Source organism: Centroberyx gerrardi, chromosome 3 (genome assembly GCF_048128805.1).
Source record: "Centroberyx gerrardi isolate f3 chromosome 3, fCenGer3.hap1.cur.20231027, whole genome shotgun sequence".
NCBI classification, from domain to species: Eukaryota; Metazoa; Chordata; class Actinopteri; order Beryciformes; family Berycidae; genus Centroberyx; species Centroberyx gerrardi.
This window is the reverse complement of record NC_135999.1, coordinates 23069159-23090411: the sequence shown is the minus strand read 5'-3', so window position 1 is coordinate 23090411 and position 21253 is coordinate 23069159. Positions and strand designations below refer to the sequence as shown.

The 21253-nt window shown below is 40.1% G+C and overlaps 2 protein-coding genes across 2 annotated transcripts in view; both read right to left on the bottom strand.

Moving 5' to 3' along the window:
• Positions 1–11556, bottom strand: part of LOC139925669 (testis-expressed protein 2-like) — a 39308-nt gene extending 27752 nt beyond the window's left edge. The window contains exons 1-2 of the mRNA XM_078291829.1: positions 11111–11556; positions 10484–10585 (exon numbers count right to left, since the gene is read on the bottom strand). The gene's annotated coding sequence lies outside the window, so the exon portion shown is untranslated. The remainder of the gene's footprint in view (positions 1–10483; positions 10586–11110) is intronic.
• A 98-nt stretch (positions 11557–11654) lies between these two features.
• On the bottom strand, positions 11655–13814 carry LOC139925678 (myeloid-associated differentiation marker homolog). Its single transcript, XM_071917158.2, has one exon. The coding sequence runs from the start codon at positions 13539–13541 to the stop codon at positions 12609–12611; it is 933 nt and encodes a 310-aa protein (XP_071773259.1). The 5' UTR covers positions 13542–13814; the 3' UTR covers positions 11655–12608.
• Positions 13815–21253: the final 7439 nt, after the last annotated feature.

Genomic DNA, 21253 nt, shown 5'->3' with positions numbered 1-21253 from the left:
TTGCTGCTATGGGTCTATGGGAAAGGAGACGCCATCTAGGGAACACCAGACTAACACATTAAGTCTTCAACAATAGACAATGATCAAGCCTAATGTTTTTCATTTTTTGGAACCTGAAAATCTTGTTCATCTGCATAAAGTCTGGACATTCTTTTATTAATCTTTTGTGATTGTTCTTTGGGTAAGAGTTTCTGTAAGCAAGTCTGTAAGCAATGAGTTAAGAAGTCAACCTCCCCACATCCTGGGACTCTACTATCTCATAATTGCATGTAGGCCTAAAATGTCAGTAGATCTGGCTGACAGCATTTCCTCTGTAGCTCATTAATCGCCCAGTAAGGGTATTTTTGCAAGTCATCCTGTCTGTTTCCTTCTGCCAGTACAATACCACATGCCAGCCCCCTCAGAGCGTCTCAAATGTCAAACGCCGCTGTTTCAGATGACATCACTGCGATTATTCTAGAGGCATTGAGAGGAGGTGGTTGAGAAAAAAACAACAACAAATGAGATAAAAAAAGACATAGTGGAGGCAATAGCAGTGCAAAATTGTTATTTTTTAGGATTCATTTGACAACAAAGACCCTAAATATTCCCAGAACTATACATGCATGTATTATATATGTGCAACCCATGATTACTTGAATACACACTCTTCAGCTGTCAATATTTGGCAGAGGTACAACCTACAACAATGCCTCCACCAAGAACACAACAACACCCGACTGTGTTCTCCCTGCTATTGTGTATGACTAACATGACACACATTTCCCTGTGGAAGACATTATGAAATCCCAGACCAGTATACCTGTTCCAGGTTGCCTAGTCAGGGATCAGAAGTAATCCCACCCTATATCCTGCTGTTTATTTACAGTAGTAATGGCCTTCCCCATGCTTACACGCTGTAGCTAATGACTTGCAAAGTGTGTTTCTCACAGCCCAGTGCTCACATTAATGCTACTGCCGACACTGCAGCTAGCTAACTGCTGACAGCCCCACAGGCAACGACAATTTACACACATCTAATGGTTGCCTAAGGAATATGCCCCCATTTTTCCGGATTGCTATTAAAAAGCAAATTTACTACAGTGTTTAAGATAACACTCAGGCTATATGACGTGTTGAGGTGGGAGAAATGAAAGCTCTCATGTCTAATTCTCTGTGCCTTTTTGTGCTTTTCAAGATGTAATATGTAGTGAATTCTCTTTGAACAATGTAGTCAGGACCCTTGTGTGCTTTAACTGGAGGATAAATAGAAAATGGATGGTAATAATCTTTCCTATTATATGACATTGTGGATGCAAGCCTGCTATGTAACCTGCCTTTGTGTTAATACCTCTCTCTCTGTTTCTCACACACACACACACACACAGACGCAAAAGGCGGCAGCTGAATAGAAATGTGAGCAGAGCAGTGTGCTAGTGCTCACTGAGGCTAACTGCATTAGCTGAGACCAATATGAGCGCATGTGAGTGTGTGTGTGCATTGAGTGATGGAATAACAGCGTGACTGAGGGCATATAGGCTAGTTAATGCATTTCTCAAACCCCTTCCTGATTTCAGGCTCTGGAGAAAAAACAACAACAGCACAATAGAACAGAAACTGTTCTAAGTATGCAGAAAAACTGGTGGGACGGGCGGGGAGAGAAATGTTGGGCAGTGAGATCATCACGGGTATCAACTGTCTCACTGTCTCCCTCCGCCAAGTGGAGCGCACTTTGCCATGGAAACAAGATAACCTATATAGCGTGTCGATAAAATATGATTAGGTTCGTGGAAGGACAATGTGCCAGTTTTACCTTGTATGGCTGCTGTTGAAGATACTATTCTACTTTGCTCAGGCTTCTCTCATTATCACTACTGTCTGGTAAAAAATCTTCAGCCCATCAAACCATTGTATAATTTCAAAAAAGCATGGCTGTCAATGAGAAAATATCCAGCCTTTTCTAAATTCCTGATTAACATACTTTTTGGAGATATAAGGTTTCTGTCCGACGACAGCATTATGTTAGAGAGCAAGTCTATTCTCTCAAACTGGAACAGTGGATAGGGCACAAACAATGAGAATGGCAAACGATAATAAAATCTGAGGTGCGACCCACATAGAGTAACACCTGAATACACAATGCTGTCTGAAACGAACAGTTTTACAACAGTGCCAAAACATATGCCTGTAGTGACAAACGTGTGTGTAATATGTGCGCATACAGTATATACACACACACACACACCCTTGCATGTAACAGCTTTCTTGGTGAACACTCATTGTCTCTGTTGGTTTGTGTAGTTCTTGGTAACTGTGCAACAGAATAAGAGTCTGTGAATGGTGTGTGTGTGTGTGTGTGTGTGTGTGTGTGTGTGTGTTTTAGCACATCAGCCAGTGTAAAAAACCAGAGTGCTAACTGGCACAGTAAAAATAACCTGTTGAGGTGACAGGATCAGAGCAGCGCAAATGATCATGACTCTCAAGCCAGGATCTATGGTGGTTGTGCTCGTTTTACATCTTGCTTTTGGACTCTAGTAATCTCTCTATTTGAAGAGTTTATTTCCAGAATGCTACATACATCCTGGAAAAAAAAAAAAAAGATCTCAGTTAATTATTCAGCATTTAAAATGTAGCGTATCCAGTCTGCAAAAGTGTTATCATTTTGACAACTAAGGATGATGCACACTATCCTTTAAGAAGTGAAACCATTCATCTTCTGAATACAGCTGACACTGATACCGGTTACAGAGACACAAATCTGTCATAGGAAGTGTCCACTTGATAATCCTGACGGCATCTCATCCACGCCCTTTCCTGTAACACTCAAGGCAGGCTTCAATGTAGATTCTCACCCTAAATAGCATCAGGGCCATTTAATCAGAATCTGAATCAATCAGAATATGCATGCTGGTAAAAGCAAAACGCTAACCAGATGTATAAAACAAAGCCCTGTGTCTTTTAGCTAAATATTTCTAGTCAGAGGATAGCTGCCTTTCCCAACTATGGATATAAGAAATGACTGGATACGAGAAAACAGACTGTTCCTCTTTTTCACCCACATTCAAGCACTCCGATGACAAAGCTGTTATGTTGTCAGATTTGGAAAAGACAGCACTTGTTTTCAAATGGCTGCCAAGATAGTTAGATCGCTCAAATACTGACAGCGATGGTTCAGTTTGTTGTGGATCACAACAGTGAGACAGGACTGGCTTGTGGAAAGCATGTGACTGTGTGCCCACCAAGACTAGGGCACTTGTTGCAGAATACCAGGGCAACACACAGTGTCTGCGTGTGTGTGTTTATGTAACAACAGAAGAGAATTAAAATTACATCTGTATTAAGGGACCAACAGAGAGTAAGGGAGAGAAAGACAGAAACAGAGAAAGACAGAGAGAGAGAGAGACTTAACATTAGCCTTTCATAGTTCATTGACCCTAGTTTTTAACAACCCCAATTCATATGCGAGTACAAGTACAATGTACAAGTTTACAAGGCCAAAACAACCTGTTCCTCTTATTTGTTGAGATTTTTATGAACATAGAAGCCTTGTGTTTCTGAATACAGTGAAACCCTGTAAGGTCAGGCCTCTTTCAAGCCAAGTTACTTCACTGACCCTGACGTTGTTCATGTTAAATAATGCACTGCTCACTTAACTGCTTAACCTCGTCAACAAGGCCTCATTATATTTGAATGAACTACATGGCTACAGCAGTGACAAAACTGTGACATGGATTAAGCTCAGCGATCTGCCTCTCTGCTCCAGTTACAGAGGCAGGCTCAGTCAACCTTAACGCAGACAGCTAGACACACGTTAGCCGCAGGTTTATAGTTGTAAAATTCGTATCGGTCTTTATTTTTATTTTATTTCAAATCTGATTTCCATTTCCGTATATATTTTCAATTTTGAGGTGGTGTTTGTTTGCAGTTTTATTTTTCATAAAAGATGAGTTTTAGTTTGTTTTCCAATGGACTAAAGACTAAACCTAAAAAGACTAAAGACTAAACCTAAAAATTAAATATTTTTAGTGTTGAAAGTAGACATTTTAATTCCTGTTGATGTTCATTTTTGTTTTATTTTATTTCATTATACTAAAATATTTTTCATGGCTATTTTAACAATTGGTTTTAGTTAACTACTTTATAATAACATTAGTGACCAGCTAGTCGCATGTACTTCCTATTAGACCAAGACACTGGTTGGAGGAACAAAGGAGAGTCAAGTCCGCTCAGTGTTGCTATTGAACACAGGAGGTCATCCACAGGTAAACCTGTTTTATCTTACAGACTATCAAGACAAAACAGCCCTCTTTTGATAAGGCCTTGGCCTAGTTTAGACCGGTTGGTTTAGAATTCTGGAGCAATGTTTTACATAACTCTAAATTGAATAGGTATCTCACTGTTCATTTTACAAGCTAGGCTGTTAAATGGTTTATTGAGTTTCTGCTTCTAACTGTGAATCACACACAAACTTTTTGAAGCATATGAAGGCGCTCTCATTCCATACTTCTGATCTTTATCAACACAGCGACGATGGGGCAAGAAACTCAGCAGCAGACTGTTTCTGCTTTGACCTAGGTGCAATTTTGGATAATGAAAACACCTGGCAGGTATACTAATAGGCTTGTAGGTAACAAAAGACTTATTCCACCTAACTCCAAAAACAGGCCACAGTAACACTAAGCCTTTTAGCCAACATGTGAATGCTATGCCAAGCTGCAGTCTGCATCCAGGCCTTTGGGGTAGCCATCTGTCCTAGCTAGCCACATCTGGTAGAACCATGGACCCAGGGGAGCAATGGACTCTGACTTCCTGCTATCCCTCAACAAAGACTCTTCTGTTTCCTCAAATGACTTCTAATACTTGGCTAACATCAACATATTACAACATACACTCATTAATTGCACACAATGAAACAGAAATGCAGAGGCAGCATGAGTAGATGTGAACTTTGCTGCTGCCACAGCAGAATGAACCTGTAAGAGTTTTCTCTGTAGAATCATCTCTGGGGTTGTTTTTTTTTCTTTCTGTACTTTGCTGACGACATTCACCACGTCTTTGACTATCTGTCTTATCTGTCTAGAGTAATTAAATTTTCCTGCCACTCAATAACGTTCCATGACAGCAGACATCAAAAGCAACCATGAGACATCAAACACTGATGAAAACCTACCTCCCAAGGGGAAATAGGGGGAATAAAAAAAATCTAGGAATAACGTATTACACAATTAATTGTAATCGTATAGTGCAATTTTATATTAGTCAAGCTGTTGATATAAGATGCAAAAAGTATTCTCATCATCAAAACAAATCATGGTGAGTAAGACTTTTGATTAACATAGGCCTATCTAGCAAAATAATCAGGATTTTTTTTTAGGGTTTTAGCAATAACTGTGCACCCCTGGCCAAAGGTAAAGCCAAATGGAAACTCAATTGAAAGTCTGGAGTACTGTAAGGTTTGCAAGTATTGTTAATAATGCTGTACAAAGCAGAAATCAATTAGGCAAGACACTGTTCAACCAAATTGTAATGACTGTAGACTATATTGTAATCAACAGCGATTAATGAGTGATTGAAATGCAGTTGCATCATTGTATTCCAGACTAATAATTAGCCCATGGTGAAGGACTGCTTGAACTGCTAAAGGAATGGCTGTAATCCAATCAAAGATAGCTGCACTGCTCCTCACGGCTCAAATTAAAACAGCTGAATTCTCTGATGTTCAGACATCTCTATTTTTGCCAGCTTTTTGGCTCTCAACTTAAATGCTGCCTGTGAACATACTGTAGCTTTGTGAACACTGTCTCAGTTTCAAATGAGAAACGGTAACTCTGAAGAAATATTTATAGATGGGCTATATTTATACGTGTTCCCACCACCTCTCTCTCCTCTGTCTCTTTCCTCTGTAAACAAGTGATTATTATGACGGTGGTAGCAAGATGAATGGTACTGTCAACAAACAATGGAGACAGTACCTGAAACAGGCCTGTAATCGCTGCTGGCTGGCAGGTTGACACGTTCTCCTGACGCCTCAGTAATGGTCATTATTTCAGTAGTGGCATGGGAGAGGGAGCAGCACCTGTCTGCATGAACACTGATATCTTCTGACACCTCAACCGGTGAGGAGGAATCTCAGTAGAAGCATCGCTTAGTGACGAAACAGAAGGCTTACAAATGTCTTCAACCCTGAATGGTAGCTGTCCTACCCTTATTATAGACATGGCAAACTGATGAAGATAATGTCAACACAGCCACAGTGCTACAGTTATTTACCAGTGAAAAACATCTTGACTTTGTATGTGTTGCACTGTGCACAATCAACGCGTTTCTGACAAGGCAATGGCTTTTCATCATCTCAGTTGTGAAGGGATCTACTGGCAGAAATCCACAAAAACACACCCCAGTGTGGAATTCAGGAAAGATCACACGTCCCTAAAAACCCTGGACATTGCTCTGATAAACACTACAGTTTGGAACGCCTCCACAACACATACTCATGTGACAGGACCTTAATGATTTTGCATTGCTTTAAACCTCTGCCTCGCTAACCCTCTTATTTATCAAGTTGGACCAACTTTTATGGAGAAAGACCAACAGCTACTGCATCTAGCATGGCAATCACTTCAGAAGCAAAGCAAATTTCTTAAGGCTCTGTACATAGAAACGTGTCTAAGGGTGCATGGCAAGAAAGATAAGGTAACAGTGGGCCTAATAACCTGGAGCACTCAACACCACTTGGTAATTAAATAAAAAGCCATGTTGTTAACAGAAGTATTGATTGTAATCCAAGTAAGCCCTGTGTCAGGAGCCTGAAAGTAATGATGACATGTTCAAGAGCCAGAGGCCTAATAATGTTAGCATACTACAGAAGAGGAACTCAGCTAGGCTTAACCGAGAGTTTCTTATCTTGTCTGTCTGGATCACATTCCAGATTTGAAGTGAGAATCACAATGGAAAAATAATGTCCTATTCCTAAGCAACATCTAATAGCCAAGTAAACTAAATGACCTCATGTGGTAAACTGGAATTACAGTGGACCATTGTGAAAGAGAAGATAAATGTTCGGCCAAGAAAAAGTGTGGTCATGAATGTAAGATAAATGTCGATGAATGTTGAGTTAATTCCAGAAACCTCAGTCCTCAAGTTATTTTTGACAATTTCTTTGTCTTATCAGTTTAGAGAAAATATTTCTCCACCATCATCACTGCAACATGGCTTTTTGCCACACTTTCTACAGCTCAACTGAATACTACGGAAGCACCAGACTCAATAGCCTCAGAAAAGGGCTGAAATGCCAAAGCTATCACTGAACCTTGACCAAAATTGCAAAATAAATACTCCCAATTGTATAAAAATAGGCTAGACCCGGCGAGAACTTGGAAGGCCAAGAAGTGAGTCAGGGCTATGAACAGGTGTACAGTCAACAGGGGTGTAGGCCAACTCAGAGCATGATAAGCAGCACATGTTCCTTGCCTCACAGTACTAGCTGAAGCCTTCATTTGAGTATTGAATTCTTCAGAAAAACCTCTGTGGTGCACAGATAAAAAGTAGTACAACCAACACTTTACTGTACTGCAAAAACAGCCAACAAAACTGGCTTCTAAAGCAATTACAAGACATACTGTATATAGGCTGAACTCAAACCAGTTAGTGTGTGACCAGTGAGTGTGCTTTTCTCGTGTGAAGTCTTAAGATTTTCAACCTACATAAACGTGAGATCCACTGACTCTGACCACTGGTGGTTTCATGTGGTCATGGTTAACAGTCACCACGGATACCGGGGGCTAACCACACGTTTCCTTTGAACACAGTTTCACAGAAAGGAAATGAAGGCCTGATCCTCTCAAAATCATTTTGATATGCCACCGGCTGTGCTGCCGAGAGACATAGAAGTGTGACATCTCCCTTCGCTGCACCTGCTGTTCAAATCCTAAGCCTCCTCCGGTCTCTCACAGGTGTTAGAATCTTGTTTTGCTTTTCTTTTCTCTGCCGAAATCCACACCTTCCTCCCTTACTCACCCTTTTTAACATGACACTTAAGCGCACAAGATGTCACAGTGCAGTGAAAAAAGTCTATCTGTGGCTTTTGTTTGGCAGTCTTAACTAGGCCTGGGCCCAAGATGACCACATGATGGCCCATGGGCTGTTTCCAATCATTCCCCCCCACCCCCCACCCCCTTTAATCCAACTCACATCAGTTTCTTGCCAATATGTTCAAGCTTTAGAACCTAAATTGATATTAACCAACCGATTTCAGGATCTTGTGAATCTCCAGTGTGACTGTATTTGGTATTGTTGAAAAAATATTCTTACATTTCATTTGAACTTAAATTTCTGTCACATGAATATGGCGAGATTTATTGGAATTGACCGTTCACATGTTGCCATGTTGCTTACATGTATTCTCATCTAAACAGTATCATCTTTTCAGGTTTAATGTGACCTCTTGGAATGTCACTACCAAAGGATTAAAACTGTAGGATAATTTCAGGAACACAATGCTTCAAAGCAGGATAAGAGGGCCATGTAATCACATTCCAGGTTGGTGTTTTGGATGTATGTAAACAAGTTAATCAAATTTTATTTTCATTGTTTTCATGACACAACTGTCACAAACCATACATCACCAAACTCATGGTAAATAAAAATTAACTTCAAAATTAGAATAAGGTTGGCCCTTTATGCCTACCTATGCATAATTCAGTGCAGACTTAAAGTCTCTCTTCCCCTTCCACTGCACACTGAGGTAAACAAACAGGAATGTAGCCTATTTTCTATGTAGCCTAGGCTTTACAATGGTCTTTTTCTTTCAGAACTGAAATAAGAAAGATACTGTGGTGAAGCCTAACTTTGGTACTGATCATGCTTCAGTCTACACACAATCCACAAGGTCTTCATCATGTTTTATGCAAATCTGAAAGTTGCACCACCATTAGCTGTGGATCATTAACTTGTTAACTTACCTACAGTTACCAAGGTGAGAGGTAATACTGAGAATTAACACACCTGAACTAGGCAAGACTCTCCAACTGGGATATAATTTGCATTTTAGGCGTTTAGCTGGACACTGTCCACAGCACAATGAGATTACAAAGACAATACTGTAGGACAGCAAGGGTGGAGGCTATAGTGCCTTGGCAATATTCTGGTGATCCTAGAATGATCATGAAAGACATTATTGTGAGGGTAAGGAGAAAGGAAATTTAGAGAGCAATTAGGGTTTGTAGACGAGAGGGCAAATGATTCAGCGGGGAGAAGTCATGAGGTACTTCTTGAAAAGATGACTTTTCAGCCTGTGACAGAAGATGGGAAGTGACTGGCGTGGAAAGGTCATCCCACCATGAGAGAGCCAGGATGGAGAAGAGCCGAGGCTGGGTGGAGTGATGACCCAGCTGGCGCAGGGAATTGGGAGAGCCAAGGGACCAGTAGAGCCAGAATGTAAAGCATGGGCTGGGCCATGGCCTAGAGGTATGGGGTTGTGGATCCCTTCACACTCCATCACAGATTTTGTGATCAATAAATCATCATCACATGACTTAGGCCCCATGGATATCATGCCTGTTCCAAAGATTCTAGGTTTGAGTCCTGTCTAGCTCAATATAAGCTTTTTGCGGAGGCAGCCGGGTGGCCTGATGGGTAGAGAGACGGTCCTACATCAAAATGTTGCCACATGACGTGTTGAAACACTCTTGAGCAAGAGATTGAACTCCTACCAGCATACTTGTATGTTTCTCTGGATAAGAGCATCAGCTAAATGCCAAAAAATATAAAATAAAAAAAACAAAACACATGGAAAACTGTTATACAGCGCCTACACGAGATCAATGGGAGGAGATTATCAGGCACACCAACCTAGCACAGCCAGTTACTCAACATTTAAATCTACCTTGAGGTCAATTTGTGCAAAGAAACCTGCAAACACCTCATTACTATTGACTTTTACCACCCACATTTCAGGGGATAGCCTGGGCCAATATTAGGAGTCTGTTTGAATACACAACAAGTCTCTACTCTCTCTCAAGGTCTTGAATTTAATGGTGTTCCTGAATGGCATTGAGAAGTCACTCACCTAATGCCAAGGATATTCAGATATGAGAACCATCTCCAATGGCTTCAAGTCTAGTGCCACTGCAGGTTGTTTTTGATGAAATTATCATTTAGCCTACCCATACGTCTTATATTCTCAAACATATTACACAACAGCGTCACTGGTAAATTGATGGCAAACATAGATTTTACAGTTATGATACCCATTTGATCCAGGTAAGAAATCTCATTTGATATGGACAAGCATGTCCATGGGTTTTTTTGGGGTACCTGAGTGCCTATTATACATTGATGTTTGTGGATTGTTGCCTTGATCTTCATTATCCTGAGCTATGTTTGCTGCCTCCCTCCTCTCTCTCTCTCTCTCTCTCTCTCTCTCTGGTCTTTGCCCTCAGTAAGGTCATTTGTAGCTCAGGAAACGGATCAATAATGAGTTCAAATTTACTGGCAAAGTGCTTACCTCGTATCCTCAGTGCCATTCAGTCCAGCCTGGGACTTGCATCTGCCTTTGGCAACGTACTGCAGAGTCAAGTTTCACATGTCCATAGTGCTCAGGGGTTTGCTGAGAAGAACATACAGAAAATGCAAATTAATTGAAGTCACGAAAACACAAACATTAAGAATGTGACCATGTAAATTTAACAGTAACGTATTTGTTTGTGGCTAGCTCAGAGGATTGGTTGCCTATAACGAAGTTGTGTACTTCATTGTGATAACTTAACCAAGTAACAACATATTAAAAATCTATTTCATTAATGTAAGGTGTTAAGGTCGTTAAGGTGTTAATGCTAATGTCTGAAGGAAGACCTGTCTACCTTTGGTAATGTAAACAGTAACGTTAGGCAAACCAGCCTATCTTGTGATGCAGGAAGGATAACAAGGGAGGTAATAACGTTAACTGGCAGCTTTTACTACACTTTTCTGCCTTCATTTGTTCAAATCTTACTTCATATTACATAGCAATGGTTGATACAAAAAGGCAACAAAGAACTGAAACACAAGTCTCTTTAAAAGACCGTGCTGTTCGAGCTGATATCACCAAACTCACATATCCTCGGCTGTTTAAAAAAAGAGAGAGAGAGCTTACCGTGTCCGGGGAACTTCATTTTTGGTAGACCGAACAGGATTGAACGTCCGGTAAATGAAGACGGGTTATGGACAATACGGTAACGTAACGTTGTGTTATCAGTTCCACGTACGAAGTTCTTTCAACTGCCCGTTTTCTCGCTCAGCCTGTTGACAACTGACTAACTGGATTCACAGTTCCTGAAAGAAAAAAAACGTTGGAGTCTCCCAAGGCCAGAGTAATCGAAACCGATCAGTGGGATAAGTGACTCGCCGTGCGGTCGAGCTTTGACGATCGATTTATCATTAGGATTGCGTAGTAGGCCTAGAGCAGATGGGGCAGATGTGAGAAGGTAAACAGTGTAAAAATGTAAATAAGACATTACAGTCTAGCGCCATGTTTTCCTTGGTAATCGATGCAAGTTAAAGGAAAAGTTAGACAAAAGTCAGTAGGGTCTCAAAACCTAAGTGAGGCATGAACCCTACATCCATAGTGTTAATGTTAAACTGTAGTAGCATGCCTTTTTGACAAACCAACCAACAAAAACTACAAGATGGTGTTTTTCCGTAATTATCAATGTGGCTAATATTCTAAGTGTTGCATACCATGACATGACCACGACTAATGAGCCTAGTCGTAATCCCACTTGATTAAATTGAGTTCACCTTTGTTTTTTTCCTGTATAGAAATTGGACATATAATGAAACATTGATGAGACCAAATACGTGTTTTGCTGTACAAAAACATTCATTGTATTCTTCATTTGAAGTCCAATCTTATGATTTGAATAGAGTTGCATGGTAATGAAAGTGTTGCCATCTAGTGTAAATGAATGGTAATTGTTGAACTCCATGAATTTGAGTCCAACACGCTCTACTCTACTTTCAATAATTAGGGTGTATAATCTGAAACATATAAAATTAGACTAAAAATGATTATGAATTTGCAGTGAGAACTACAACATTTTCTTCATTGCTTTTCACCTCTTGTATCATAGTTTGCATTCTGAAGTACGTCCACAATCAACAGTTGATATTCTCAACATCAATGATGAATCCATTGTACTTGGGACTATCACTACTGTACATACACCATATTACCGTGGTAGTCTATGTGCTTATGGCCACAAAGGATGCTGTTTCTTATTGCTCAATACAGTTGCCACCTAAACTAGGTCTGGTGGTTGTGTGTGGTGGCATATGCACTGCACCATAAATGTCAGTTGTAAAATTTTCAAACGTCATTGAAAAAGAAATCCCTCTTGTAAAACACCATTATAAATACAATATACTGCAATCATGCTGATCAATTTAACACAGTACAATTTATAGGCTATTATTTTGGTATTTAAAAATCTGATTGTGTCAGCATTTCTATCTGATTTCTTTTACACATCAGTGATTTATACCAAAAACAGCCATTCAATTCATCTTTTACAAAGACATGATTTTCCCATTAACATTTCAGGACTGCACAGGGTGGATTTGAACTTTACATGTGTCCAACTTGATGCCTCAGCTCATGCATGACTCCTGTCACACAGTAGTTTAATAGAGAAGGCAAGGTCCACTGTATAAGCTAACAGTGTAATACTGGCAATCACCGTTTCCATGACAACCAGCTCTGCCCCACTGTTAGTGAAGTTATGTCCGAGTTTCCTAAGTTGCATTACCTTGGTAAAACAAATCACCGTGGCAACCATGTAGAGCAACACCCCAAACAGACTGAAGCCAGCCAAAAGTCTGTCAAAGGGTAGGAGACATCGCCCGGCACAGTCGCCTAATATCACCACGACTATGCCGAGGGACATGAGGACACAGAGGATGTATGACGCCCCTGACACCCACAGTTGCCAGCCCTGTACCCCACTGGGCTGTCCTCCGTTTTCTCCCGCTGAGAATCCATGGACCGCCTCCACAAGCAGGGGAATCATCTGACAGCCTCCCCACAACTGGAGTATCTTGAGGAGGCCGGGCATGCTGCCCATGTAGCCCCGCTGCTCTTGGGCCTGGGTGCGGATCACGTAGGACTCAGAGGCATAGGCCAGGAAGGTGAGGCACGAGGCCACTGCGGCAGCCACGGGGCGCGGCGAGACCTGGCTGCGATCCATGACGATCCAAGGGAAAACCACAGAAGCACTGAGACACATCAGTGCGCCTAAGGCCGCTACTGTCACGATCAGGTTCTTCCAGGATATGGGGATGAGGCTGTGGAACTGGATGACGTTGAGAACGTGGATCAGGAGGGTGAGGATGAAGAAGAAGCACCACGTGAACATGCAGGAGACCCTGAAGGTGCTGAGATGGTGGAGGGGAAATGACATCCCGTGTGACTCGGAGGGTTCCAGGGAGGCCACCAGGCTGAAAGTGAGGCAGCCAGATAAGAGAGCCCATGTCCGCACCAGAAAAAGGGGACTGGCAAAGTCTCTGGCCTCTAGCACAATCACAGGCATTGTCACAACGTTGAATCTGAGTGATCCAATACCCAAGAGACAAGATTTGCTTAGGTCGCCTACCAGCTGTCTCAGTTCCTCTAATTCATCAGAAAATTTTTTAAAAATCCTCCAAAAAACAAACAAACAAAGAAAAAGTTCATCCACCGGCAATAGCGTCACTCAAATATACCTCTAATATTGAGTTGTGGAGTTTAGTCCAGGCAACACTCCAGGCTTTCATGAAAAAAAAAAATCACATACTAACTGGTGTCTGTCTCTATACCTATCACCTATGCGTCATCCTTTTTAAATACAAGCCTGAGTCAAAATCGTACCTCTTGTAATGTTTTGCAGCACCGTCGCTGTCAGAACAGGCCTCGCCTACTTCCTTTTTGAGGTTGCAGCAGTGCACTTTCAGTCTCAGTGTGGAGGTAGGTGCAGGTGACCACAATAAAAAGCAAGTGCAAACAGAGTTATCTTCCTCCCACCCTCGATTCTCATGAAATGTTGTTCCCTTTTTCTGGGGTACCAGCAATAGGCTAATATGGTAACAAGTTCCTGTACAGCCATTACACCTCCCCCAATTCCCGATCCCTTTGACCTCACTGATGGAGTCATAAAATATGGCCACTGGGATTTCTCTGAATAGTTGTTTACATGGTGTTTGAAGCTGTCTGTGGAGGATTTGTATGAGGGCAAGATCTGTTGACATATTGAATGTGGTAGATCATCTGATTGAAGCATTGTTTAGAGGAGCTGGTTGTGGAGCATGGATCTGCTCGGCCCTCGGGGGAGACGGATCTGATTCTGTGAAGAACATCTCACCTCCCTTTTCAATTGACAACACTTGGAAATGTGTTTGAAATGCCTGCATGGAAATGAGTGTTTGTGCATCTGTCTGTGTGTGTGGGTGCCAACAGCAAGCTGTAAATCTTTCATTCTTCATTGTCTGAATGTATGTGCATTGAAGCACATGCCTATGGATGCATCTGTGTCTTTGAGTTCGTATCTGTGCATACGTGTGTATGCGCCTACAGACAGACTTGAAACCTTTCATGTATGTAGGATCAATGTGTGTGTGTGTGTTTATGTTTGTGTGCGTGCGTGTTTTCAGAGTGCATATGCATGTATGTTCCCTATGTGTATGTGCGTGTTTACACAAGCACAAAGAGCCCTCTGAAGATCCCACACAATCACTTTGCCTCCCTGTATCGGCTCACCTGCTCTCTGTGTTATAAATAGATGCTGGATACATCAATTCCCCCGTGTCACACAGCTCAAGTTCAAAAACTCCTGTTTTGACAGAAGGGAGAAGACACACTCCACAAAGACAGGCGATAGCTGATAAACAATGGCAACCTGCCAATGCAGAAACATGACAGTGGTGTGTGTGTCGGGGTTATGCATTAATTTCTTGTCAAATGGTTAATAAAACTTAAATTATAACCTCATCAGGTCAATAGCATTAGGGTTCAGTTGTGTAGTCAACAGATATTTTCAGTTGTCTGATTTGAAATATAAAGATTTCCACAATAAGTATGTTATTGATTTGACCAATTTTTATTTCTTTAAAATGACTCCAACAGTATTATATATTAATAAGTAGCAATTATTTAATAATTCTTGCACAGAGAGACATCCTGAGTTTCTGACTCAAAAGAGTGAAGACTTGCCCACTGACACGTCAGAGACTGTTCATGTGTTTGGTTTCTAGTCACTTCTGCATGATGGGAAACAGTGCCTCTCTGTGGTGGAAAAGCAGACTACAACTTTTCTGGAGGGCCCAGACTATTGTACAATAGACAAAGGGGAGGATGCCACAAGTAGGCTGGTATGTGAGCAACAGCAGAAGGTGAACTATTAAACATCTTCATATTATCAGCAGGGATGCAGTGGAGAGTAAACACACCCCCCTTTTTATTTGCAGAACAGAGTTTACCCACCTTTTAGGCTCACAGAAATCTTTATATGTAAATTAATAGTACACATATGAAGTGGCAACAAACTGATGTAAGTTATATGAACATATTGTCACTGTCAGGTGAAAACATTATAACTAAAATTTTGTTCATTTTCATGCTTTAACTTCAACTGAAGGATCACAGAAAATTCTATCACCCTGTCTTGTGAAACCCTTTCAAAACCGATTGGATGAACTCAGAAATAAAGGGGCAGTCAAGCTAAAAACAAAGCTGCTTTTCTTAGTTCCTGAAAAGTTGACATTTTGGAGATTCAAGGTTTTCACCCGACAGCAGCGATGTTAGATGAAGTGCATTTCAAAGGGTGAAAGCAAAAATGTATGTTTTCCTGAAAATATTATTGATTTTTGTTTATATTGGAGGTTGTTTGCCTTATGATGATCACAGACAGGAGGTTGCAATTTATATGTCTTTTTATTTACCACTACATTGTTGATTATTAGTAAAATAATTATGGTGACATTTATACAAGCCTGTTTTATGGGATTTGAGCTGTTCTGTGATGGTATAGATTATTAACAGCGTAGTGAATGTATATAGAGACATAAGCATTCACAGCTAAAAACACCCACAGCATCACACTGCTGCCTGATACAAACAGAAAAGACAATCACTAAAACTTAGTTTAAATTCTCGACCAAAAATGTACATTGCATTTACTTTGGTAGATACACACCTAAATGGCATACCCAATGTATTTTTAAGCTTTTTAAAAACTTTCTTAACCAAATAGTTCCATAGAGATTAAACAACTCTTTTTCAAGAAAAACAGCCAAGAAAGCAGCATCATGACAATCAGAAAAGTAGCAGATACAACAGGCAACAATATACTGTATATGGAAAAAAAAATAATTACATAATAGGTACGTGCAAAGTCCAAACAATAGACAGCATCTTATTGAGCTTCTCATGATCCTCCATAATCATTTTTAATCACAACAAGCAGACAACAGACCAAGAGACAATCTCTTCCAGTTTTAAATAATTATGCACTGAGTAATTCCCACCTGTTTTCCATGGAATATAAGAACACAAATAAAAAGGAAGCAGATTGGCCTTGTCAATAAAAGTGTACCAATAAAAAGATCTTTAATGACGCATGAAGCTTTGCAGTCATTTATTTTCTAAGGCAGCTGCTATATCACTTATGAACTTCATCGGTTGTCTTATTATTCTGTGTTGCTTGCTGAAGCCTGATTGGTTAGGTGGGCGGGGTTGATAGAACAGACTATAACATATATATATATATATATGAGTTAAATATATATATTTATATATGAGTTGCATAAGGACTATTTTCAGTGTAGCTTAACTATCATCATCAATCTACTGCAAAATGAAGCTTCCTAATTAAATTAATATTTCAAATAGATGAGACTGACCACATGAGACACAGTGTGAAACATCTCAGACGAGCAAAAATGAGCAGCGTCCAACAGGGAAGAGATGGATGCTTTTATGGAGCATCTTTCAAATAGTAAAAGAAAGAAATATATATTCCAGTCTAATAATTCTGCTGGAAGGTTACAGCTGTATTTAAATCAACGTGAAGCAAATTAACAGTTTTCACTTCGTATGTTGAGACTATTTCCACAATTTTTCATCATAGTTCATTATTTCACACACTGTTCAATATCTTAACTTAAAGAGCATCGTATAATGTTTTAATTTGCGCTGCATCTACTAGCCTGCAGCACTGACAGACAGCAGAGTTTCATGAAGTGACGCATGAGGTCCTGCATGCATCTCTTGAGATCATTATTATTGTTTTCAATCCACCATTAGTCCTTCCACTTTTCAAACTGTGTGTCAAAGTGCTTTCATCAAGTGTGTGATTTATTGAACCGCCAGGTATAGGCTACTGTATATCAGGTGTAGGCTACTGTATATCAGGTGTAGGCTACTGTATATCAGGTGTAGGCTACTGTATATCAGGTGTAGGCTACTGTATATATTTGCTGGTTTATTGGAGGTTCCCAGCAACAGCCGAAAGAAAATCGGGGATGCAGCCTTTGTCAATTGCGCCCCAAAGCTATGGAACACACTACCTATAGATATCAGGGAAGCCAGCTCGCTAAATATTTTTAAAAGAAAGCTAAAAACTTATCTCTTCACTTTAGCCTTTAACTAGCTATGACTTTCCCGATACAGGCCTTGAACTCTTTTTTTTCTTCTCACTTTGCTTCGCACTTATGCACTGCTGCACTTCTTTTAAAATTTGTATTTTACTTGATTTTATGCATCCTATGTACTCTATTTTTTAACTTTATTTTTATTATTATTTTACAGTGGATTTTATTTTCCATCTTATGTTATGCATTCCTCATATTTTTACTATTGTTATTCAGTGGGTTTTATTTTCCATCTTATGTTATGCTCATTCTATGTCTATTTTCATGTGAAGATGCATTTTATGTATTCTATTCTCCTCTTTATCTTATTTTCACTATCATTATCAACTTTTATGTGAAGCACTTGGTGCATGTAATTTCTCTGTTGTAAAGCACTTTGAGCTGCATTTCTTGTATGAAAGGTGCTATACAAATAAAGTTTATTATTATTATTATTATTATTATCAGGAGTGGACCACCTCTGAAAACAAGTCCTTTCAGGCTATGAATATTTTAAATTTTAGTTTGCTTGCTCTCATCAGACTTGCAGAACTTCATCATGGGACCAGCACCCCTACTACTGCACATCTGCTATCTATGAATTGGTCCTGCTATCTAATGCTATTAATGTTTTTGGTCACAGACAGCCACAGACAGCCACAGCATCACAGCGCTGCCTGATCTTCGACAAAAAGGCTTCGCTCTGTGGTCACGAATGGCAGTTGTAAGGATGAGGTGGGAGGGGCTGGTGTCAGTCTGGCTCTGTGCTTCTCACTTCTTTTTAATTAATACTCTATATTCACTGCAAAACACACAGTTAAGAATTTGTTCAATCATCGGAATGTAAACTGCTCTGAGTAGTTTGAATAAATGAAAGCTGGATCAATAGGTTGTAGATTCCCTGCGCACAACGGTGCTTCTCTCAGGTGCTGGTTCTGGTTAGAGCGGGAGTAATTATCCATATCATGATGAACTTCTTCTGCAGCACACTGAAAGGTTTCAAACCTGCTGCATAGCTTTCATTTCTTTAGTATCTCCATATATATATATACACAAGAAACTACATCTCACTTCAGCCGTGCTTCTATCAGGTGCTGGTTTGAGGAAGAATAATTATCCATAGACTGATGACTATGATGGCATATACTGTATACTACAGCTGTAATGTGTTTCTGAGGGTGCAGTGCAGGTCAGTAGGGAAAATAGTGCCAGCAGATTCAAGGAGAGACATTGTAGAGACAAACACGACAAAAAGCATTTATCAGTGGTGGAAAAAGTACTAGAATGTCCTATTTTACTTACGTAGAAGTAAAAGTACGGGTGTAAAAATCGACTTAAGTATCAGGAAAAGTAGCTCATTTAAAATGTCCTCACTGTAAAAGTTACTGACTTACTTTTTTAGAAAAGAGACCGATGTTAGATGTGATCTTCATGCAATTCTTAGTTTCAAACTCATTTCTTTTAATTGGCATTTGTCAATTTACGATTGTCCAGTTTCTGATGCTTATGGAGACCCACAAAATTTGTACTCTCTAATGGATGTGATTTAAAATGTAGTGAAGTACAGTAGCCTACTTCTTACTACTAAAAACGTATTTCAGTAGAAGGTAAATAACTGAAAAAATACTCCAAAAAGTACAAGTACACCAAAAAGCTACTCAATTACAGTAACGTGAGTAAATGTAATTATTTACTGTCTTCCACCCTTGGCATCTGGACCCATGCTTAACAAGATTCAGAGAGTGACTTTCAAGTAGTCTTAACTTTCTGGCGCTCATTGTATTGTGTACATGTTTATCTAACTCTCTTTGCCTATATTCTTTATAATATTCTTTCATTTCTTTTCTGTACCCTATTACTTTTTTATTTCAATTTCCCCATCTCTCTCTCCCAATCTCTCATCTTATTAGGGTGTGAGGGAAGTAAAAAAGTGTGAAAGCAGTCATTATATATAAAACTAATGAGAACATCTATTAGATTACAGAAACAAACAAGACTCCACCTCCCACACATCAAGTCAGACAAAAGAGACAAAGAGACTGAACAGAAGTTTGTTGCAGTGGAGGTAAGACACCCGAGTCCGTCTCTGATCAAAGTGCTTTGTATTGAATAATATTTCACATCAAGTTCATCTTGTTCAAAATTGTTGGAAGGGAAGTCAATAGCTCAATGTCATACATTTTGTGTTGAAGTTGTATATTTAAAGAATGCATTGTATAACAATAATATCACTGTTCATTGTTTCATAGAGATGGCAAGGCTGTGGCAGCTCATGCTCCTGTGCTGCACATGGAGTCCGCTCTGTCTGCCATCGAGTGAGACAGAAGAAAGCCCCATCGGCACCCCGCAAGAGTGTGAGCGTGCTGACTTTGTCCCCGCTCACAGTGTGGGAGGACAAGGCTTCGACATCGTCACGATGGAGCAGAAAGGCGCCCAGGTCATCGACACTGAATCATGGCACTTGCACGCTGCACAGAAACACCCACTTGAAGGGGGAAAAGCAGAAGGTTCCAGTGGCTGTGGTGGACTGGACAGCCCTCCCTCATTGCTGCAGGATACATTTTAAATCACATCCATTAGAAAGTACAAATTTTGCCAGCTTTCCCTAAGGAGACTGGCCAGTCGTACACTGGCCAAACGTGGAGCCATTCGTAGTGAATGGTCAGTCAGCCGAGAAGAGAAGAGTAAAAAGCGCCTTTACATTATTTTGTAAATTTTTTTCAACCAATTAAAATAATCTACTTTGAACACTGTCCTCTCTACCTTTCAGAATGACATGGAAAAGATTACAACTAACAATACTGTCTTTTGTAAACAGTAATTCAGTAGCTTTTACTCTGAGTAGATTTTAAATTAGCTACTTTTTGCTTTTACTTAAGTAGATTTTTACACCAGTAACAGAAAAGATACAATAAGTAGGATATTTTAGTACTTTTTCCACCCCTGACATTATAGCCTTGCAGCCACAAATGCAAATGAGAGGGGCTTCCCCTCCTGAGGGGTGAAGAGGAGGGATTTGTGATGACAGAACCAGATATAAAGATGGCACACAGCTCACTTATTTCAAACTTGAACTCATTACTTCAATGAGGAAATCATGTTAGCTGCAGAACAGGTATAGTTTAAAAAGACCAGTCCCTTAATCACAATGTGGAGGGTGCAGCTGACCATCAATGTTTACCGGCCATCTCATATATATATATATATATATATATATATATCCATTCCCCAATTATTAAAGTTAGGAATGCGGGCATTGAAACTGATCCCTGGTCAGCGGTGAAGTGCAACGTCACTCTGAGCTCCTGATGAACACACAATTATGATGACACTGCTGCAACTAAGGGAAATGCAAAACCAAGGGCACAGGGAGCATGAGATGGGGCAAGGAGGGAGGAACTGAAACCCCAAAACAAATGAAGAGGAATTAATTTGATTCAGAGAGGGAAGGGAGGAGGAAAAGAGTGACATGCAAGGTGAAATGGTCAAAACAAGAAAGAAAGAAAGAAAGAAAGAAAGAAAGAAAGAAAGAAAGAAAGAAATAAAGAAAGAAAGAAAAGCAGCAGAGTGAATAATTTATGTGGGCTCTGCTCCTGATGCTGCTACCAGCGGCTGCCACTATCTCACAAAGACATTTAGC